The sequence below is a fragment of the Eptesicus fuscus genome, chromosome 2 (genome assembly GCF_027574615.1).
Source record: "Eptesicus fuscus isolate TK198812 chromosome 2, DD_ASM_mEF_20220401, whole genome shotgun sequence".
NCBI lineage: Eukaryota > Metazoa > Chordata > Mammalia > Chiroptera > Vespertilionidae > Eptesicus > Eptesicus fuscus.
The window spans coordinates 71,767,226-71,790,858 of NC_072474.1; the positions used below are offsets into that span (position 1 = coordinate 71,767,226).

A 23,633-nucleotide genomic window follows, 5' to 3' on the forward strand; every position below is an offset into this window, starting at 1 on the left:
TGTGGCAAACCAGTTAGGGCTGCTTCTCTCTTAATTCTCCACCATCCACAGTCTATAATTTCTGTCCTTCAGGCCCCAGTATGGCCGTGATGGCCGCTGGAGCTTGTCATCTGCAAGAGTGGTAAAAGGGTGCTTCATGTGCAGTAGCCCTTGGAGGGAGCCTTGCCAGCTGTCCCACCAAACACTCCTGCTTACCTCTTAGTTATCTGACCACACCTCACTGCGAAGAGGCTGAGAAGTCTTTCTCTTTGCCATGGCAGTATACCCTTCTGGAAATTGGGACTTTATTACTAAGGAAGAAGAGTGATTTTTAATAGACAGCTTATAGTCTGTACAGTTGAGTCCAGGGTACGTTTTGCTTAGTGGATAAATCAGATGATGGTGATAGCTAATATTTAGTCAACATTGACTTTGTGCCAGGTACTATTTGAAGTGGTTTGCATATATTAGCTCTTATAATTCTCCCAACAATGCACTGAAGTAGCTGCTACTGTAATCTCCACTTTAGTGATGAGGAAACTTAAGCTCAGAGAAGTTAAGTAACTCATCTAAGGTTACTCATCTGTTAAGTGGCCGAGTCTTACACATCCAGGCAGCTTGGCTCTTGCTCTTAACTACAATGGTAATCTGCCTTTGATGATGTGTTACTTTCTGCTCCTAAAAACTTGCTTTTGGAACAAATGCAAGTGCTTAATATGGACCACACACTACTTTACCATTCTATGTGAGTTATCTCATTTATTCTTCACAGCAACCTTCTGAGATAGGTATAGTCCTGTGACCATTTTATAAATGAGGAAACTGAAACAGAAGAAAAATAATTTACCCAAAGTCAAATAAATGGAATTCAAACTCAAGCAGTTTGACTCCAGGGCTTGGGCTCAACCACCACACAATCATGCCTCTGGGTTCTGGTGACCTTCTGATGCCAAAGAAACGTTTGTATGGGATTGTTTTGAGAGGCTGTAGAACTTAGTCACTGACCTACATACATCACTCTGGATGGTAGTACAAAAGAAAAGTGAAGATAATGCTGAGCTATAAGTCTCAGAAAAGGCAAAGATAATGCATTCCTGACCATCCTTAGCAACTGGTTACTAGAAAATTTGGTAGATAGATGACTACATGGAGGAAAGTGAAGTCTAGGGAGGCTAAGTTTGCCATCATAAATGGCTGTGCCTCTAGGACCTACCTCCAATTATGGCAGTTTATCAGGACTCTTGGTGGGGAAAAAGCTTAAATGCCAAAGAAGGGCAGCGAGACCTCTCTTGGTCCCTGGGAGCTACTCTGTCATCCACTTTCTATCACGAATACCTCTCTTGTTGCATTTTGGTCTTTCATCCTTCTTTCTTACCTATTAGACCCGTCACAGATATCTAATTGCCATTGCAGGTCTTGTTTAGTCCTAGTGTACTTCTATTTGCAGAGATTATAATTTTCTTTGTGAAGCTTGGTGTCTGTGGAGAATGAGCGGTGCTAACGTTCATGTCCTTTTTTTTTTTTTATAGTCACTTGTTCTCTACTGGTTATGCTCCAGCTTCATGGGCCTTTCACAGAACTTGCTGCTGCGTTCTCCTAGGTTTCGCCAATTTTGCCATATACCGTTGACCAAGGGAGATTCAGACACTCCTTATAAGGACCTCTTTGCTGCTTTCTACACCAAGTACATTTCCAGAAAATAACATACTTTTCAGCAATTTTGAAACAGAAGTATCACTAACACTTTAATATACTTAGAAGATTATTCAGATATGATTTAATTTGCCCTTATTTAAAATCTTGAACTCTGTGAAGTATTGTGTTAAAATATAATCCAGTTATATTTGGCATTACTTAAAATCTTTTAAATGCTAGTATGTAGGTGGCATGTTTGATTGTATCCCAAGAATATAAAAGTGCCTGGTTTTGTTTATAAAATTACAACTTGCTAGAGGTGGTAGAAATTTGGAGAACAGGACTAGATGCTAAATGATGTCCAATTGTACTGAATAGTCCCACCCATGAAAATTATATAAAACAAGAGAATCCAATGAGGCATTTCTAAAAATTTTGGAAGTAGGAATGATCATATTCCTGTTTGAGCATCTAATAAAGCTATGTTTTCAGAAAAATCCTCAGACTGACAACATGGGGGCCTTCAGGCCCTGAAATGCCTCTGGTAACTCCTGGTTAAGAAATCTTATTTGAATGGAACATACATTAGCAGTGAGTCATTTTGTGATTTTTTAAAAAATGGACTTGAGATACATGGTGGTAGAGGAGTCCATGCATGCAAGAAAGTACCTAATATGGTAGGTGGTATGGTCTCTTAACCATATTCTGAAAGAAGACAGACAGCGTACATTCCTTTTCCTAAGATTTAAGAAGTCTGAAATAAAGTATGGAACTAAGTACTACTAGAGCAAAGTGAAACATCTTAAGCTTAAGCTTGTTTAATCAAAGGAGGGTAAACCAGAATGGGCTACTGATTTTGGAGGTGATTTTATAAACTTATTTATTTGGGAGGATTAAGTACTCTAATGGGTTTAAACAGTGGTAGATGTTTGATATAGGAAAAATTGACAGGTAATATAAATTGTGGACCCAGTAGTCTGCTTGTTTAACTCAAAAAGATGATGACATTAATTCTGGTTGAGATATTTAGGAATAAGTTTGACAGGCATTTGAGAAGATTATAAATTTTCACTGAGTTCAAATATGAACCTATTTCTGAGATGCCCTATTATTCCATCTTCTGTTTTACTACAATAAAAACTAAAATGAAGGTAATAAGTCATTTCTTGAGTGATATCTATTATATCTTAGCCATTTTGGTTGCCATGTTATTGCAACTCACTGAGAAATTAGAGGGAGCAGTTGAGACTAGGTTCTCTTTTCGTGACTTCCCAGCCCTGGTTTATGATTGAGATAACCCTGCTTCCCAGTAAAGGAATTAAAACTTAGGTACAGTCAATCCTCATTTGCAGATTTTGTATTTGCCTATGCACTAAAATTTATTTGTAAACCCCAAATCAATACAATACTTTTGATGACATTCTTGGACACACACAGAGTAACAATATTTGAGTCACCTGAGGCACATTTTCCCAGGAGGTCAAACAAGGCAATGCTGTGTCTTCATAGCTCAGCTTTAAAACTTTAAGTGTCCTTTTTCTGCTTAGTGCTATGTTTGTGGGTTTTTTTCTTTTCTCAATGTTGTGCTTTTTTTTGGTTATTTCTCTATTTTAAATGGCTTCTAAGTGTCATGCTGAAGTGCAGCCTAATGTTCCTAATCACAAGAAGTCTGTGAAGCTTCCTAAGGAGAAAAAACCTGCATTAGATAAGCTTCATTCAGTCAGGAGTCTGTTGGCCATGCGTTTAATGTAAATGACTCAACAATACATTGTACTGATGGTTGACAAATGTGACCAGAGGCTCACAGGAACCTCACTCTGTAGGAGTGTTCAGTATTCTCTAATCCAGTCTTTGTGCTGACTTATGAAAATAACTACCTCGAATAACTGTTTGCAACATATACCAGTACAATCAAGGAAGCAGAGATAGAAATGTGTATCCTCATTTATAGCAAAAAGAGGAGTGGAGATTTGGGGACAATTTTGGTTCTCTCTGGAATAAGTTGGCTCTTAGGTTATGTATCATTGTGTACTGATTCAGATATTTTTCTTATGACGGGATTAGGGAAGTCAACCCCTTCCATTGACTACTCAAAAAAGTGTCATTTTCTTAAAAGTGAAAAATAAAGGCATGCTTGACTCTCCCTTTCAAATAGGTAAATCTTTCATGTGCACACTTTACCTGGTTTACTGTGATTCCCCTTGATTTCATGTTGTACATTTGTATCTTTTTTCATATGTATATTTTACCTAGTTTCTTATTGCTCGCCCATTTTCAAACTTTTTGAATTGCTTTTCCAATATATACAATAAGTTTATTTGAAAAAACAAGGCCCTTCATTCCAGATCTCAGAATAATTTCTGATAGAGTTGGGAGTAACTGGGATCTTGGGATATACTCCTGTATAAAGAAAACCAGTGTGTTATGAACTGGGGTGAATCAGTCACCTGACTTCAGGCTGGTAAATATCCCCCTCATTTCTTTCTCCAGGTGGGTTTTATAGCAAACTAGAGGCCTGGTGCACAAAATTTGTTTACAGGTAGGGTTGCTAGGCCGGGCCGGCAATCAGGGCTGATCGGGGCCTTCTGGCTGCTGGCCAGGGTCTTCCTTTGTTCTGCGCCACCCCCTGGTGGTCAGCACACGTCATAGCGAGGGATCGAACTCCCAGCTGAATTCCTGAGGGGACACTTGGCATATTAGCCTTTTATATATATACTAGAGGCCCAGTGCATGAAATTCGTGCACAGGGGTATGTGTCCCTCAGCCCAGCCTGCACCTTCTCCAAACTGGGACCCCTCGAAGGATGTCCGACTGCCCGTTTAGGCCCAATCCTACTGGGATCGGGCCTAAACGGGCAGTCGGATATCCCTCTCACTATCCAGGACTGCTGGCTCCCAACTGCTCACCTGCCTGCCTTCCTGATTGCCCCTAACCGTTTTTGCCTCCCAGCCTGATCACCCCCTAACCACTCCCCTGCCAGCCTGATTGATGCCTAACTGCTCCCCTGCCAGCCTGTTTGCCCATAACTGCCCTCCCCTGCAGGCCTGGTCACCCCTAACTGCCCTCCCCTGCAGGTCTGGTCCCCCCCAACAGCTCTCCCCCTGCAGGCCTGGGTCCCCCCACAACTGCCCTTCCCTGCAGGCCTGGTTGCCCCAACTTCCCTCCTCTGCTGGCCTGGTCAACCCTAACTGCCCTCCCCTGCACCTTCTGCGCCCTCAACTGCCCTCCCCTGCTGGCCATCTTGTGGCAGCCATCTTGTGTCCACATGGGGGCAGCCATCTTTGACCACATGGGGGCAGCAATCTTGTGTGTTGGAGTGATGGTCAATTTGCACATTACTCTTATTAGATAGGATAGGATAGAGGCCTGCTGCACGGGTGGGGGCCAGCTGGTTTGCCCTGAAGGGTGTCCCGGATCAGGGTGGGGCTTCCCTTGGAGCGTGGGGTGGCCTGGGCGAGGGGCCTGTAGTGGTTTGCAGGCCGGCCACGCCCCCCTGGCGATCCAAGCAGAGGCCCTGGTATCTGGGATTCATTTATCTTCTATAATTGAAGCTTTGTAGCCTTGAGCGGAGCCAAGCCTCCTGCTCGCTCCGTGGCTGCAGCCATTTTTTGTTGGGATTTATTTATCTTCTATAATTGAAACTTTGTAGCCTTGAGTGGAGGCCTGGGCCTGCCAGGGTGTGCGGAAAGCTTGGCTTCCTCCATTGCTGAGGAAACCCAAGCCTCCTGCTCGCTGCGTGGCTGCAGCCATCTTGGTTGGTTAATTTGCATACTTGCTCCTGATTGACTAGTGGGCGTGGCTTGTGGGTATAGCAGAGTGATGGTTAATTTGCATATTATTCTTTTATTAGATAGGATAGACTAGAGGCCCAGTGCACAAAATTCATGAACGGGGGGAGGGGTATCCCCTTAGCCCAGCCTGCATCCTCTCCAATCCAGGACCCCTCGGGGAATGTCCAACTGCCGGTTTCGGCCCGATTACATGGATCGGGCCGAAACCGGCAATCGGACATCCCTTTTACAATCTGGTACTGCTTGCTCCTAAATGCTCACCTGCCTGCTGCCTGATTGCCCCTAACTGCCCCTCTGCCAGCCTGATCAACTCTAACCGCCCCTGCCTGCCAACCTGGTCGCCCCCAACTGCCCCCCCTGCTGGCCTGGTTGGCCCTCGCTGGCCTGGTTGCCCCACGCAGCCTGCTATTCAGTTGTTTCTGTGAGGACGTTGTGACCAATTTGCATATTACCCTTTTATTAGTATAGATAACTCATCTACACTAATAAAAGAGAAAGATGCTAATTGACTACCTCCGCTACGGCCACAGCCAATCAGGAGTGATTTGCAAATTAACCCAACAAAGATGGCGGGTAAATTTGCATATACAGGCAGCATCAGACACCACCCTCGGGGTCCAGGCCACAATTGGGGACCGGGCAGGTGAGGCAGGTAGCGCCAGATGCCGCCTGCGGGGTCCAGGCCGCGATCGGGGACCAGGCAGGCCAGGCAGGCAGCGCCTGACACCGCCTGCGGGGTCCAGGCCGCAATTGAGACTGGGCAGGCGGAGCAGGCATTGCTTGACACCACCTGTGGGGTCCAGGCCATGATCGGTCTGGGCAGGCGGCACGGGCAGTGCCTGACTCCGCCCGTGGGGTCCAGGCTTCGATCTGGGACCCGGGCAGGCAGGGGTGGCCAGCGTCTCCGGGACCACTGCCTGCCCCCAGGCCTCCTGAGGACACTGGTGGACCAGGCCCAGGTTGAACATTTTAATGAAAATGGGATGCCTGTGCCCCGCACCACTGTGCCCTGTCCCTGGCGAGGAGAGAGCAGTGGGCAGTTAGGAGGCACCGGGGCTCAGAAGGGACTGGGAGCAACCTGCAGGCGAGCTACCAGGAAGAGGTGCTGAACCATGAGGATGCCGAGGGCTGGCTGATGGAGGTGATCAAAGGTGCAGACAAGGCGGCTCTCACAGGCACTGTGTTCGAAATGCGCATCGATAGCCTGATGGACGAAATCACCTTTCTGAAGAAGGTGCACGAAGAGGAGATTGCCGCCTGCGGGGTCCAGGCCACGATCGGGGACCGGGCAGGCCAGGCGGGCAGCGCCTGACACCGGCCGCGGGGTCCAGGCCGCAGGCGCAGATCCAGTATGCTCAGATCTCCGTGGAGATGGATGTGTTCTCCAAGTCCGACCTCTCTGCCGTGCTCAAGTACATCCGTGCACAGTACGAGAAGCTGGCTGCCAAGAACATGCAGAATGCCGAAGAATGGTCCAAAAGCCGCTTCACCGTGCTGACCGAGAGCACTGCCAAGAACACCTACGCGGTGCGCGCCGCCAAGGACGAGGTATCCAAGAGCTGCCGCCTGCTCAAGGCCAAGACCCTGGAGATCGAAGCAAGCCGGGACATGAACGAAGTGCTGGAAGAGCAGCTGCAAGAGCTGGAGGATAAGCAGAACGCCGATATTAGTGCTATGCAGGACACAATCAACAAATTAGAAAATGAGTTGAGAACTACAAAGAGTGAAATAGCACGATATTTAAAAGAATACCAGGAACTCTTCAATGTGAAGATGGCTTTGGACATTGACATTGCAGCTTACAGGAAACTCTTGAAAGGTGAGTATACCCAGCTCAGTTTCACCAGCATGGGAAGCATAGCCAGCTGCTACTCCCAGAGTTCCCAGGTCTTTGGGTCGATCTGCCTATGGTGGTTTACAGACCAGCTCCTACTTGATGTCCGCTCGCTCCTTCCCTTCTTAATACACCAGCCAAGTCTAGGAGGAGCAGATCGAGGTAGAGGAGACCATTGAGGCTGCAAAAGCCGAGGAAGCTAAGGATGAACCCCCTTCTGAAGGAGAAGCTGAAGAGGAGGAGGAGAAGGAAGTGGCTGACGGAGAGGAAGAGGAAGAAGGTGCCAAGGAAGAATTTGAGGACGCAAAAGAGGAAGAAGGAGGTGAAGGTGAAGGAGAAGATGCCCAAGAAGCTGAGGATGAGAAGAAAGATGAAGGTGCTGGGGAGGAGCAAGCAACCAAGAAGAAAGATTGAGCCCTCCTTTCCTTAATTATTTCAGAAATAATCCTCCTGAAACCAGGTCAACCTTTACCAACCAAGCAGTTGAGTTCCCAATACTATATGAATTAAGAAGTCAATATATATAACATTCTGAGGTGACTCAGGTTGGACATTAAATGTTGTGCTATGACTTTTCTCCTTATGCAGAGTATCTGTTTGCTTGCAGAGTGGCTTCCTGGCTTGGTGCCAGCCTGTGCATGGTCCACGCTTATGAGTTCAGGATCTATGACAATGTGAATAATTCAGATGTTTACAATAAAAACACATGAATACATGAATTCACTGATGTTAATGTTAAACTTCATGGAAAAATAGTCCTTTGAATCTTTGGTGGTTAGAAATTAAAGACCTCAAATCATGTGCAATAAACCGTAAATAAAGTTACACTGAATAACAGACAAAAAATACATTAGGGGCCAGGAAATGTTCAGAGAACTGGGGAACCATTCCCAAATCAGGAAGTCACAGGGTGGTGTATATTGCTACGAATAGTATTTCCTACTACTTACAACATATACAATGTAATATATTAGATGCCTTCCTATCGCATGAATAATGTACATATTCTCATAGAGTACTAGTAGATGTGTTATATTATGGCAGTATGTCATATCCTATCCTATCTAATAAAAGTAATAATGCAAATTAACCATCACTCCGCGACAAAATGGCAGCGCCCATAGACACAAGATGGCGGTGCCCAGTCCTCTCAGGCCCACCAAAGTCCCACAGTCCCAGGGAAGGCTGCAGCTGAGAGCAGGCAGCATGCGGCCCGGGCTGTTGGCCTGGGAGGCAGCACACACACCTGGCGTGATTCGCTCCCAGCCACAACCCGGGCAGTGGCCTGGGAGGCGGTGCGCACCCCTGGCACGATCTGCTTCCAGCCTCAACCCAGACCATGGACTGGGAGGCGCCAGCGCCGCCGATCCCCTCCGCCCCCAATCATCAGCTCCCATCCATCCCAGCGGCAGCTTGGGGTGTCAGCCTCCAAAGGGCCTGCACCCCCATGGAGTGATCCCCCCCCACACACACACACCTATAGCCTTGGAACTTCCCTTGCCCCCAGCCGAGTGAATGGAGATGGGGGGGCAGGTATCTGGGCGATGCTGCCCAGCAAACCTCTCCCATTGGGTAGAAACTTCTGACCAGGTTAGGGAGGTAAATAGGTTTTGTTTAAAATGTTTAGAAACCGCAAAGGAAATGTCTGAGGTAGGGTTTCACATCAGAAGTAACACAACTAATTTCTGAAGGCAAACGGGGACATTGCAGTTACATTACTGGAGAGTACCCCGAGGTCCGGAGGTTGGCTCTGCAAGGGCGGTGCAGAGTGCTCCCCACCCTGGTTCCTCAGCACCTCGGGCCGGGCTTGAGCCCACCCAGGAAGGCCTTTTCCCCTACAGTTTTCACCAAGGCAGGGAGGTTTTGTAGACATGAATAACAAGTGCCCACACACAAGTCCTGAAGATGCTGGGCCGGCAGAAATGACAATCAAACCGGGAAAAGAGCAAAACCAGAAACACCACCGATCCCAACATAGATCATCTTTTTCTTTAGATGATGGTGTGTTTCCCTCTGTCTTCTGGAAGCAAGACATTCAAGTACTGACGATTCTACCAACAGAAAAGTTAAGAGAAAGAGAGGACAGAAAAGGAATAAAAGGAGAAAAGAAAGAAAGGACAAAAGATGAAACATCAAGAAAAAGAAAGTGAAGGAAAAAAGGAAGAAACAACCCCATGATATCACCTTTCCAAGGTCTCATGAAATTCCTGTTTAAGGAGCTTACTTTATGACACTTTTAGTTTGGGTTTACATTTTTACTGGTTTGTCAAGACCACGGCAGGTACACTGTCCAATATGTTAAAGAACAAACCCTATCTAATAAAGGGAATATGCAGGGGAGGGCATTTGGGGGTGACTGGGCTGTCAGGGGAGGGCATTTGGGGACAATCGGGCCGGCATGGGAACAGTTAGGCATCAATCAGGCTGGCAGGGGAGTGGTTAGGGGGTGATCAGACTGGCAAGCAGAATCGGGTAGGGGTAATCAGGCAGGCAGGTGAGCAATTGGGAGCCAGCAGTTCCGGATAGTGAAAGGGATGTCTGACTGCCTGCATCGGGCCTAAACAGGCAGTGGGACATCCCCCGAGGGGTCCCAGATTGGAGAGGGTGCAGGTTGGGCTGAGGGACACCCCCCCCCCCAGTGCACGAATTTCGTGCACCGTGCCTCTAGTCTATATTAGGAAAAGGTTAATATGCTAATTAGACTATGAGATCTTCCAGATTTCCTTACGGACAAAGCCATGTGGCGGGGCCAAGGCAGAGGCGGTTAGGGGTGATCAGGCCAGGAGGGGAGGGCAGTTGGGGGTGATCAGTCTGGCGGGGACCAGTTAGGGGTGAGCAGGCTGGTAGGGGGGTGCAGTTGGGGGCAAGCAGCCAGCAGGCAGAGTGGTTAGGGGCGATCAAGCAGGCAGGCAGGTGAGCGGTTAGGAGCCAGCAGTCCCGGATTGTCAGGGGGTTGTCCGACTGCCAGTGTAGGCCCAATCCCACAGGGGTCCCAGATGGGAGAGGATGCAGGCCAGTCTGAGGGACACCCCCACCCCCCATGCAGGAATTTCATGCACCGGGCCCCTAGTCCTATCTAATAATAGAGTAATATGCAAATAACCATCACTCCGCTACGCCCACAATTGGGCAGTGGGAGGCTGGGGGGCGGGATTCGGGGTGGCCTATCCAGCCATTGAGAGGCGCCCCCTGCACCTCTCAACGGCCGGATCCTCAGCATTCGCGGGTCAGAGCGGTGGCGGCGGTGGTGGCGACCCCTGGACCCGCAACGCTGAGGGGTCTCTCCGGGGCAGGGGGGCGGTGGCGGTGGCGGCAGCAGCGCCCGGACCCGTCCCCACCCCCATCAGCATTCGCGGGTCTGGGGGCGCCACCGCTCCGACCCGCGAACGCTGAGGGGTCTCTCCGCCCCTGCCGCCTGGACCCGCCTCCATGCACCTGCACTGGGGGAGGGCTTGGTCAGCAGCCACCGAGGCTGCTTCAAGGGCCAAAGAGGGAGGCAGGGCCAGACACCAGCGGCCGCAGCTGCTGTGGGCCCGGGGAGCCAGGCAGGGCTGGACAGGCAACCTCAGGGTGGGTTGCCTGAGGTTGACAGCAGACAGCAGGGCCTGATTGGCCTTAGCTGCCGGCGACCCACAACAGGCAAGTGGGCCTGCAGGCAGCACCCAGCAGGGCCTGCTTGGCTGTTGCCGCAGCGATCCGGGAGCAGACAAACACAGCTGCAGGCAGCACCCAGCTTGCCCATTGCTATGGTGTGGAGCAGGCAAGCCCCTCAGCAGAGAACCCCAGGGAGCGGGCCTAAGCTGTCAGCAGGACATGCCCTGAGGGCTCTCGGACATCGAGTACACCGCACAGCCGGGCCCACAGCGGCTTCTACGGCCAGTGGACTCCCCTGCGGCTCCTGTGGAAGAGTCCTAGCGGGCGAGCGAGTAGACACACGGGTCAGAGGCACCCCCGGCCATGTAGACCCCCAAGGCTCCTGTGGACGGAGCCACGGGCGCTCCCACGAGCGAGCAGAGCAAGCAAGGCAGAACCACGAGGTCAGCGGAGAGCGGGCTGAAGGGTCCCGGGTCAAGGGCATGTACCTTGGTTGCGGGCACATACCCTGTGGGCATGGGTCAAGGGCATGTACCTTGGTTGCAGGCAAATACCTCCCCCCTCCCCCCCGTGCATGAATTTCATGCACCGGGCCTCTAGTTATTTATATAAAAACCCTGGGTGTAACACCATCATGACAGAAGTTGGACCAACCGGAAGGAAGTCTTGGCAATGGCTGCGCCTCCCTGAGCTGTTCCTGCCCAGGGCGAGGTTTGAGGCAGGAACCGGCCCTCGGAGCGTGGAGGCACTGGGTCCTGGGTCGCCTTAGCAATGGCTGCACCCTCCCCAAGCTGTTTCCCTTAAGGCCCGAGAGAAGAACCCACCCTCGGAGCACCAGGAGCGTCCAGCGGCAGTCAGTCCTGGGTTGCCAAGGTGGAGGCCACATTGTGGTAGAACTCTGGGTCTGGCCCAGCAGGGGGCATGGCCGGCCTTCAAACCAGACCCTGACAGGAGGGAGGAGGGAGCCCCATTCCTCATGGAATCGACAAGTGGCCAGCTTGCTGTTAGGGGTCTGCCAGCTAGGAATCCTATTCACCTGCATATCTGTATGTGCTGCGCCAGCACAGCCAAGGTTGACCCTGAGTGGAGATGGTGAAAGGCTTAGAAAAGACAGACAAGAGAATGAAAGCTGGGTCTCGGTGGGACGCTGCTTCTCTGAGAGACATCAGCCGCATCCACAAGCCGTGTCTTTATTTTATAGCAGATGCCACGAGGCAAAGTAAGGGCGTAATCAAGATGTTTACAACATTCTCATGGGTTTCAATCCTACTCAATTACATGCATCTGAACTCTATCAAGCCCACATCACTTAGGCACGTGTTCGGACCATAGGTTCAACCCCACAATCATAGCTGTTAGCTATAATTGTGCTGGGAAGGCTCTGCCCTCCAAGCTGAGACTTGCACGTGGCAATGAGAGGACTGTGCCCTCGCATCAGTCCAAGGCTTGAACCTGTCCAAACACTGTAGCTGCTCCCCACATCTGTATAAAGTTTTAATACATTATATTAGAGGTCGTGGTGGTACTGTTTTACCAACAGCATCTACAGGAATTGCTGCAAATTTACTTCTCAGTGGAAGAACCTTTCATTCCCATATAAATTAACAATTCCATTAAATGAAACTTCAATTTCTAGACTTGATATAAACAGTGAAGTTGCTAAAACTATTAAAAAGGCCCAACTTCTCATTATTGATGAATGCACCATGGCATCCAGTCATGCTACAAAACGCCATAGACGGATTACTAAGAGAAATTATTAATTTCAATGTTGTATTTGGTGGAAAAGTTCTCCTTCTTGGAGTGGATTTTCGACAGTGTCTCAGTATTGTGCCGCATGCTATGCGATCGGCCATAATACAAACGAGTTTAAAGTACTGTACTGTTTGGGGATGTTTCAGAAAGTTGTCTCTTACAACAAATATGAGATCAGAGGATTCTGCTTATAGTGAATGGTTAGTAAAACTTGGAGATGGTAAACTTGATAGCAGTTTTCATTTAGGAATGGATATTATTGAAATCCCCTGTGAAATGATTTGTAATGGATCTATTGAAGCTACCTTTGGAAATAGTATATAGATAATATTAAAAATATATCTAAACGTGCGATTCTTTGTCCAAAAAAATGAGCATGTTCAAAAATTAAATGAAGAAATTTTGGATATACTCGGTGGAGATTTTCACGCATATTTGAGTGATGATTCCATTGACTCAACAGATGATGCTGAAAAGGAAAATTTTCCCATCGAATTTTTTTCTTTTTTTAAAATTTTATTGATTTTTTACAGAGAGGAAGGGAGAGGGATAGAGATTTAGAAACATCGATGAGAGAGAAACATCGATCAGCTGCCTCCTGCACACTCCCTACTGGGTATGTGCCCGCAACCAAGATACTTACCCTTGACCGGAATCGAACCTGGGACCCTTGAGTCTGCAGGCCCACCGACGCTCTATCCACTGAGCCAAACTGGCTAGGGCCCATCGAATTTCTTAATAGTATTATTCCTTCGGGAATGCTGTGTCATAAATTAAAATTGAAAGTGGGAGCAATCATCATGCTGTTGAGAAATCTTAATAGTAAATAGGGTCTTTGTAATGGTACCAGATTTATTATCAAAAGATTACGACCTAACATTATCGAAGCTGAAGTATTAACAGGATCTGCCGAGGGAGAGGCTGTTCTGATTTCAAGAATTGATTTGTCCCCATCTGACACTGGCCTCTCATTTAAATTGATTCGACAACAGTTTCCCATGATGCCAGCATTTGCGATAACTATTAATAAATCACAAGGACAAACTCTAGACAGGGTAGGAATAGTCCTACCTGAACCCGTTTTTGCACATGGTCAGTTATAAGTTGCTTTCTCTCAAGTTCGAAGAGCATGTGACGTTAAAGTTCTAAATACTTCATCACAAGGGAAATTAGTGAAGCATTCTGAAAGTGTTTTCACCCTTAATGTGGTGTACAGGGAGATATTAGAGAATAAGTTTAATCACTTTATCAGTCATTGTTTGCATCATTGTTGTTTTAATATCATGTTTTTGTTGTTTTTATATCATGCCTCTGTTGTTATATTCTTATGTTACTGTTTATTAATAAATTTATGTATTATTTTCATATACATTTTACTAATTTCCTTTCATCTCTGACACTTCTATTATAAAGGGCAAATAGCAATATTAAAATATTTCCTCTAATTCCCTTTTAATGTGCACGAATTTCATGCACGGGGCCACTAGTATTTCAGAAATTCTGAGTCTGTGATATTTGATCTTATTTCCCCAACAGTTTGTCACCATCTGGAGCAGCGGTCGCCATCCTCTCAAACATCACAGACCACCAGTGGTCCGCAGAGCACCGGTTGGCGACCGCTGATCTGGAGCACTTCCAGAGCCTGAAGTCAGGCAAAGTGGGTACTAAATGGGCACAGAGAACATGCTGTTAAGGTCCCTTGACAACTCCCTGTCAGGTTCTTCTAACTCTGCTGTTGAGGGACTCCTGGCAGAGTTCAGTCCTGGGCTCCGCAGAGTTCATAAAACCTTTTGTCTTTTTAGGGGGAGGCATAGTCTACTTGTTTGTACCTTCTCCCTTGCTGAAAAGGGAATTTTTTCCCCCGTGGGTCTTATTTTTGCCTGTGGACAGGGTTCATTGTTTTATGGGTGTGTCTCAGCCCTAGAGTCAGGAATGGAGACTCACTCCTGGATCAGTGTATATCATGCCATTGTGACACCCAATTTCAGAATTCTGTTAAGAGATGGAACTGGTTTACCTGGAATTGACCCAAAATTAGTTTTCCTTGGAGCCATTGTGACACCTGATTTCAGAATTCTGTTAAGAGATGGAACTGGTTTACCTGGAATTGACCCAAAATTCGTTTTCCTTGGAACAATTGTGAGAGAAGACCTGAACAGGCCTATCCTGACCAAATGTCATAGGTGGGAAGATGTGTCTTTACAGAAGAAAGTAAAAATCCTTGATTGCCTCCTCACAGCTAACCCAGGAGAGGCTATAAACTACATAAAGGACCTTGAAGAGAAAACCAAACGGGGAGAAGCACTCGAGAGCTTTAAAAGCACTCAGGAGCTGAAGTCCAAACCCACACCTCTCAGAAGAGGTTCAGCCAGTCCTTCTAGACCACACTGGGGAAATTGTAGTTTATGGGGGGGAAGCATTAGTGCCCAAATAGACCTCAGTAGCTTCTCTATTTTGCACCAATACTTCAATCACCCATATATCCCCATAATTTCCTCCTCTGAGGATCCCAAGAATCACTTTTTTTTTAAAAAAAAGAATCACCTTTTAAATTGCTTCAATATCAGATTAAGCCCCTAAAGCAGCAGGAATGAAGACCCCCCAAAAATATTAAGAAAGGGTGATAAGTGAAATTACAATGAGTGTGAGTGTGTGTGAGAGAGGTAGGGGTGAAACATGCTTGCTAACTTCTGTTCAAATTGGTCTGCAAGCTTCCTGTCTTAGCAACATCCATATATTTTTTAAAAATAAATCTTAATTGTTCAAATTATTACAATTGTTCCTCTTTTTTCCCCCCATAGCTCCCCTCTACCCGGTTCCCACCCCACCACCCTCTGCCCTTACCCACTCCCCCATTGTCCTCATCTATAGGTGTACGATTTTTGTCCAGTCTCTCCCGCACCCCCCACACCCCTCCCCCCCCTGAGAATTGTCAGTCCACTCCCTTTCTATGCCCCTGATTCTATTCACCAGTTTATTCTGTTCATCAGATTTTTTATTCACTTGATTTTTAGATTCACTTGTTGATAGATATGTATTTGTTGATCATAATTTTTATCTTTACCTTTTTCTTCTTCTTCCTCTTCTTAAAGAATACCTTTCAGCATTTCATATAATACTGGTTTGGCAGTGATGAACTCCTTTAGCTTTTTCTTAACTGTGAAGCTCTTTATCTGCCCTTCAGTTCTGAATGATAGCTTTGCTGGGTAGAGTAATCTTGGTTGTAGGTTCTTGCTATTCATCACTTTGAATATTTCTTGCCACTCCCGTCTGGCCTGCATAGTTTCTGTTGAGAAATCAGCTGACAATCGTATGGGTGCTCCCTTGTAGGTAACTAACTGTTTTTCTCTTGCTGCTTTTAATATTCTCTCTTTGTCTTTTGCTCTTGGCATTTTAATTATGATGTGTCTTGGTGTGGTCCTCTTTGGATTCCTTTTGTTTGGGGTTCTGTGTGCTTCCTGCACTTGTAAGTCTATTTCTTTCACCAGGTGGGGGAAGATTTTGGTCATTATTTCTTCAAATAGGTTTTCAGTATCTTGCTCTCTCTCTTCTTCTGGCACCCCCATAATTCTGATGTTGGTATGCTTGAAGTTGTCCCAGAGGCTCCTTACACTATCTTCATATTTTTGGATTCTTTTTTCTTTTTGCTTTTCTGGTTGGGTGTTTTTTGCTTCTTTGTGTTTCAAATCTTTGACGTGATTCTTGCGATCCTCTAGTCTGCTGTTGGATCTCTGTATATTATTTTTTATTTCTGTCAGTGTATGCTTAATTTACAGTTGGTTCTTTTTCATATCCTCAAGGGTCTCGCTAAATTTATCGGCCTTTTCTAGGAAATTCTTGCACAAACCTTATAACCGTGGTTTTGAACTCTATATCCAGTTGTTTGCTTTCCTCCGTTTCTTTCATTTGTGACCTGTTTTTTTGTCTCCACATTTTGGCTGCTTCCCTGAGTTGATGGAGTGGCTTTGTGTGCTAGGTGTCCTATAGGGCCCAGTGGCTCAGCCTCCCCAGTTATCTGAGGTGGACACTCTTGGTGCGCCCCTTTGTGGGCTGTGTGCACAGTCTTGTAGTTAAGCCTTGATTATTGTTGGTATCACTGGGGGGAATTGACCTCCAGGCCAATTGGCTGTGAGGATCAGCTGTGTCTACGATGGGAGAACTGTGCTGGAGACACCCTTATGAGACAAGACTTGCTTCAGTGGGGCTTTGGTGCTCACTGAGTCTGCCCCTTGAGTGTGTCCCTTATGGATCTGAGGAGTTGTAATCTGGATGGTCCTACTCTGACCCCTGGGTACACTGGCTCTTGTATCTCCAAGGAGGTGCCAATTTAGCCTCTGCCTGAGGCCACCTAGCAGGAGCTGCAGAGAGATCTGCAGATTCCTCTTCTTTGTTTGGGTTCTGGAGGTGCCCAGATGAGGCCCAGCTGTGAAGCAGTGGAAGCTTCTGTGGAGCCTTGGGCTTTCTTTTGGATGTTCTGGGTCTCACTGACTCAGCTGCAGTTTGTTAGGTAAGTTTAAAATTCAAAGGACCAGGCCATTCAATATGCAAAATCTTCTGTGCTCAGCTTGGATGGGGCTGAGTCTCAGGGCGGAGCAAGCAGCACTGGCTTTGTGGGGCGGGATCTCAGGGTGGAGCAAACAGAGATTGCTTCCCATCAGCCCTGCCCTAAGAGGCCCCTGGTTCTCAGTGTCCCACGGTAATTGCTGCAAGCACCTCAGAGAAAGCCGCCCTCGAGTTCCGCCCATTGCCAGACAGTCCAGTTTCTCCCTGTATGAGTCTGGGTCACCAGAGTCTCGCCCGGAACTGGAGTTCAGAGCAGTCGGGAGCTTTTGTCTCCCTCCAGGTAGAGAAAGCCAGCAGCGTACTCAGTTGCAAGCCCTCTCCACGCGCTTGCCTCCGTACTTCTGCCTTCTGCAGCTCCTGTGAGTCTCAGTGTGCTTTTCTCTTTCCTCCTAGTTGTAGAATTTCCACTCAGCCAGCCTTCCTGTGGTTTTGGATGATGTCCGTTTTGTCTTTTAGTTGTAGTTTTGAAATTGTTGTGCAAGGCAGCAGTTTAGGTGTTTACCTATGCTGCCATCTTGGTTTCTCCCATACATTTTATTTTTATTATTTTTAAAGTATTTTTTAATTAATTTCAGAGAGGAAGGGAGAGGGAGAGAAAGAAACATCAATGATGAGAGAGAATCACTGATCTGCTGCCTCCTGTATACCCCCTACTGGGGATCAAGCCACAATCCGGATATTTGACCTACATTGGAATCGAACCTGAGATCCTTCAGTCTGCAGGCCGATGCTCTGTCCACTGAACTAAACCAGCTAGAGCAACATCCATACATTTTAAAGCTCAGTCGCACCCTTTCCCACCCAACTGGGTTGCCTTAGTAATTTAACCTAGCTGGGTTTCCTGGTTCTACTTCTCCCCCTATCCTGTGGTCCAGTCCCTGACTGCCTATCTTTCTTCTGACTTCTCAGTATGACAATTTGTCTACATTATAAAAGGCTAGCGTCCGTAACATCCAAAATGACCGAACGGAAGACCAAACACCAGGAAGTGCATGGAGCACCTCTAGGTCCCTCACCCGTAGGCTCCCATCTCTGGATGACCAACGGAGAACCAAAGGGGACCAGGCTGGGTGTCAGTGGAGTGGGACTGGGTACTGGTAAGTGGGCATAAGGCTGACTTCCTGGTCCCTTTTCCCAGCCGATAGGCTCCAATCAATCCTCAGTTTCTTCTGAAAGGAACGTGGCACCTCCACTGCGCAGCCTCCCGGAACGAGGACTCATCGCTGTGAGAGGCTCCCGAGCAGAGACTTCAACAAGGACTTCAGTGCCTGCAGCGACCCTCAGCCTTCACTGCTTGGAGATGGACGGAGAACATCAGCTTTAAAGCACAAACACCCTCCTTGGGAAAAACCACTACCTCCCTACTCCACAGCTGCTTCCATGTCTGCAAAAAACTGTGCATGCTCCTCCCTGCAGGATGGGCAGGGCCAGAGCCTGAGTTGAGTGGTTCCTTGATGGGGGAGGGGCCGAGCCAGGCGGCTGGGCCATTGCAGGGATGGAGGGAGGGAGGGCGGGGCAGGAGCAAGGGGGAAGCCCCTATTCCCTGTACCTCCTCCCACAGGCATAGCTCTTCCTGGTGTTATGATATTTTCTAACTCTGTCCGGGTAAAGGAAACAAGTGTTTTTTGACTTCTGATTTTACTCTCCCAGCTGCCAGTTAATGCCTCTGGAAGCATCATATCCAACCTCCAAAGGATCCAAGGGGCAGGTTCAATCTTCATTCCATAGTTGAGGAAACTGACCAACAAATACATGTGTCTCATGCCTCAGTGTCAGCTCCCGCAGAAATCTCTGGGTAATAACTCAGATTGCATATCTAAGGGTATATTTTCTTCTGTTTTCATGTTTAATTCAACCCCAGGAATCAAATAATACAATAAAGAATAAAATGATTTCAGAGGGCTCAGCATTGTATTCCCAGGGCCTTTGGTCCCACACAAACAGCAGAGCTCAGTTATCCTGAGATGAAAGAAAAAGAAAGAGAAACGTGAAAGGTTTCCCAGCTCAGTCACAGAGACATCTCATAGCCATATACTTAGAACATGACATTAACTTAGGGGTGGAAAGGACACAAAAGGAATAGAAGATGGAGCCATTTCCATTCAGATTCAAACCAAATTAACGAGGTAGAAGAAACACTATACTCCATGGAAGAATAAGATGAAACGGTCCGGTAGGGAGTGTCACACACCTCGCAGGGACAGCACCTGGGGCTCTGGACATGATGGGAGGCAGGAGGGGGCTGGGTGAGAGGAATTGCGTGGAAAGGTCTGGGAGTAGGAACAAGAGGGTGATAGGCAGAAGGTGGGCCCCACTGGGTGATGACGGGGCAAGCCTGCGGAGGTGGCCAAGTGCCCCCACCTCTGCTGAAGGGTGCATGTGTCTGTCCTAGGAGCTGCGGCTGGTGGAGAGGGAGGCTATGGTTCTATGTGGATGAGTTGCAAAGAGCACCTCCCTGCAGCCACAGTATTTGGTGTTTTCAACACAGTAGGAGCATAGGATCATGTACACAATGTCACGAAAGAAAGCATCCTATTCCCAACTTATTCACAGACTTCTATTTCTGGTATCTATATTCCCAATGTGTCCACAAGTACATTTGGGAAAAGAAAAAAGATTTGTACGTGATATGAATGCATCTTTAGAAAACCCAAGTGATCACAAGCAGAGCACTTTTAACACCTAATGAGCCAAATACACTGATGAACAAAAATAGACCCAGAGACACAGACGCATGAACAGACTGTGGAACCTCAGAGGGAAGGTGGGGGAGGGTTGGTGGGTGGGAAGAGATCAACCAATGGCCTGTGTGCATATATGCATCACCCCTGGACACAGACAATGGGGTGGTGAGGGCCGGGGGGTGGTAGTAGGCTGGAAAAGGTTAATGGGGGAAAGGGAACCTATGTAAACCATTCAACAATAAAGATTTAATAAAAAGAGTAAAAAAATAAAAGAAAATTAAAAAAATAAAAGCCAAGAATAATTGCCCTGGCCAGGGGGCTCTGTTGGTTGGAGCTTCGTCCTGTACATTGAAAGGTTGTGGGTTTGAACCCAGGTCGGGTTGTGTGCGGGAGGCCACTGAGCAATGGTGCCTGGAGGAGGGAGGCTCAGACCTAAACACAGTCCAGGCCTCGCCCATGATCCAAGGCCCGTCCTCTGCTGAGTGAGACCGGACCTCCCAGCTTTCTGTCAAGTCCCTGGTCTCTGAGTCATAGAGCTGCTTCCCCATGTTCCCCAGAATGCACTGCTCAGTAACCATCTTTCCTAATAATAGAGAAACATGTAAATTGACCGTACCTCCGCTATGCCCACAGCCAATCAGAGTGAGTATGCAAATTAACCCAATAAAGATGGCAGTTAATTTGCATACATACTTGGGCCCTGGGGACCTCCTTGGCACCCAGGTCACTCCCAGCTGGCCATCCCGCGGAGGCTTTAGGCTTGGGGGATGGGGGTACCCCCTTCCCAAGCCTAAAGCCTAGGGCAGAGGCTGTAGGCTTGGGAAGGAGCTTAGCCTGGAATCAGAGAGAAGGGGAAAAAATCAATGGAAACATATCCTCAGGTGAGGATAAAAAGAAAAATAAAGAAATATCATATCTTATTTTTTAAATTTATTTTTTTTAATATATTTTATTGATTTTTTACAGAGAGGAAGGGAGAGGGATAGAGAGTCAGAAACATCAATGAGAGAGAAACATCGATCAGCTGCCTCCTGCACACTCCCTACTGGGGATGTGCCCATAACCAAGGTACATGCCCTTGACCGGAATCGAACCTGGGACCCTTGGGTCTGCAGGCCGACGTTCTATCCACTGAGCCAAACTGGTTTCGGTGAAATATCATATCTTATGAAAAGCACATCTTGAAAATGCCTAAAGAAAGTTGTCATTTTTTCATGGTGAAGGGACTGGAGTCCGTGTTGATGAAAATACCTTGGTGGCTGCGGTGACTGGCAGTGGCTGCAGTAGCGGGGTGATGGGGCTGGTGCCTTCCCCTGATCAGCCCGGTTGCCTCCCGCAAAGGGAGGACAGACTGCTCCAACAGGGAGCAGGCCTAAGCCATCAGTAGGACATCCCCTGAGGGCTCCCAGTATGTGAGAGGGGGCAGGCTGGGCTGAGGGACCCCTCCCCAGTGCACGAATTTCGTGCACTGGCCCCCTAGTCTATACTAATAAAAGGGTAATATGCTAATTAGACCGGACATCCCTCCAGACAAAGCCACAGTGGTGGGGGCTGAGGCAGAGGCAGTTAGGGGCGACCAGGCAGGCAGTCAGGTGAGTGGTTATGAGCCAGCAGTCCCGGATTGCGAGAGGGATCCCAGATTGGAGAGGATGCAGGCTGGGCTAAGGGACCCCACCCCCTTGCACAAATTTCATGCACCGGGCCCCTAGTCCTATATATAAAAAAAAAAAAAGGAAACATGTAAATTGACCATACCTCCGCTATGCTCACCAGCCAATCAGGAGCGAGTATGCAAATTAACCTGACAAAGATGGTGGTTAATTTGCATATGCACGCGCCGAGTGGCCTGCGTCGCAGGAACATCCTCAGGACCCAGGCTGCTCCTAGCCTGTAGGCCTGCACTTAGGCCCTGAGCAGCAGGGGTCCCAGAATGCCCCCCTGCCACTCTGGGCCTACTGGTGCAGGCACCAAGCTGCTGGGGTCGGGGTGGGAACATGCTTGCCCCACCCCCAGCCGCTTGTGAGTGCGCTGGTGCCAAGCAGCGGTCTGGGTCATGGCGACGCAGGGATGTTCTTGCCCCGCCCCCAGACGCTTGCGCGTGTGCCAGCACCAAGTGGTGGCCCGGGGGTCCCTGCATGCCCCCCAGCCCGGTACCCACGATGTGGGGCTGGCTGCTGGCCTCGGGAGCGTGCCCCCTTCCCTCCCCTCGGTGGTGGGGACACGCCCCTAGCCCAGTGGACACAACACAGGGGGTTCTCTGCCACATGAGCTGCAGAGGAAACACCTTTTCTTTTTTAAAAAAAAATATATTTTATTGATTTTTTTACAGAGAAGAGGGGAGAGGGATAGACAGTCGAAAACATCAATGAGAGAGAAACATCGATTAGCTGCCTCCTGCACACTCCCCACTGGGGATGTGCCTCCAACCAAGGTACATGCCTTTTAACAGGAATCAAACCTGGGACCCTTCAGTCTGCAGGCCGATGGTCTATCCACTGAGCCAGCCAAACCAGTTCGAGCATAAATACCTTTTCTGACCGCTCATTGGCTAAGCTCCCTGTATGCCGCCACTTGCATTGTTCTTGGTAACTTGGGTTATAAGAATCCAAGAAGGTGATCTAGGGTTTTTTCACCTCACTCCTGGAGGAAAAAAGAAAGGTCCACTGCTGGAGGGCTAAGAAGTGTCATATCCTGCCCTAGCCGGTTTGGCTCAGTGGATAGAGCCTTGGTCTGCAGACCGCAGGGTCCGGGTTCAATTCTGATCAAGGGCATGTACCTAGGTTACAGGATCCTCCCTGGCTGGGGCCTAGGTCAGGGCTCATGCAGGAGGCAACCAATCAAAGTGTCCCTTTCACATTGATGTTTCTCTCTGTCTCTCCCTCTCTCTTCCACACTCTGAAAATCAATGGAAACATATCCTCAGGCAAGGATTATAAAAAAAAAAAAGAAATGTCATATCCTATGAAAGACACATCTTGAAAATGCCTAAAGAATGTCATTTTTTCACAGTGAAAGGACTAGAGTCCGTGTTGATGAAAACACCTTGGTGGCTGCAGTGGCTGGCAGTGGCTACAGCAGTGGGGTAATGGGGCTGGCACCTTCCCTTGATCAGCCTGGTTGCCTCCCGCAGAGGGTGTCCAGACTGCTGCTTACACCTGCTCCCCATGGGGAGGGGCTTAAGCCGTCAGTAGGACATCCCCTGAGGGCTTCTAGTCTGTAAGAGGGGCAGGCTGGGCTGAAGGAACCCCTCTCCGTGCACAAATTTCATGCACCAGGTCACTAGTATATATATATATATAAAAGGCTAATATGCAAAGTGTCCCCTTGGGAGTTTGACCGGGAGACCAGGAGTTCGATTGCTCACTATGACATGTGCTGACCACCAGGGGGTGACACTGAATGAAGGAAGGCTCCAGCTGGTGGCCGGCCACTTGGGAAGGAAGGCCCCAGCCAGCAGCCAGAAGGCCCTTATCGGCCCTGATCACCAGCCATGCCTAGGGACCCTACCCATGTATGAGTTTTGTGCACTGGGCATCTAGTACATAATTAGGTTGGTATGGGAACTTATATATTACAACATTTATGATTTCATATCTTGGAAAAAGGAGCAAAGTAATTTTTAAAAGTTTAGAAGATCAGGATAGCATTTAGCAAATTTTAAAATAATTGCTGAATATATGAAACTACATTAGTTTTAATGTTACCAGAAATTAAATAATAGGTGAAGAATTACCTTATTCAGGCAGAGAGCATGCATATTAAATCTTATAATTATGCATTCAGTCAGTAGAGAATGTA

At 47.9% G+C, this 23,633-nt stretch overlaps 1 protein-coding gene across 7 annotated transcripts in view; it reads left to right on the forward strand.

The window, feature by feature from the left end:
- The window catches only part of LOC103300583 (cytochrome c oxidase assembly protein COX18, mitochondrial), a 102,810-nt gene that overhangs the window by 7,675 nt on the left and 71,502 nt on the right, over nt 1-23,633 (forward strand). For 2 of the 7 annotated variants that reach the window (XM_028133891.2, XM_008157464.3), the window contains exon 6: nt 1,509-3,141. The exons of 1 other annotated variant lie outside the window; for it this stretch is intronic. In XM_028133891.2, coding sequence (XP_027989692.2) covers nt 1,509-1,682 — 174 coding nt within the window. In that variant the 3' untranslated portion in view covers nt 1,683-3,141. Of the gene's footprint in view, nt 1-1,508; nt 3,142-14,124; nt 14,285-16,904; nt 17,096-18,289; nt 19,905-23,633 lie in introns of those variants that run through there. 4 more of the 7 variants (XM_054728448.1, XM_054728452.1, XR_008558611.1 and 1 more) reach the window with 3 other exon arrangements.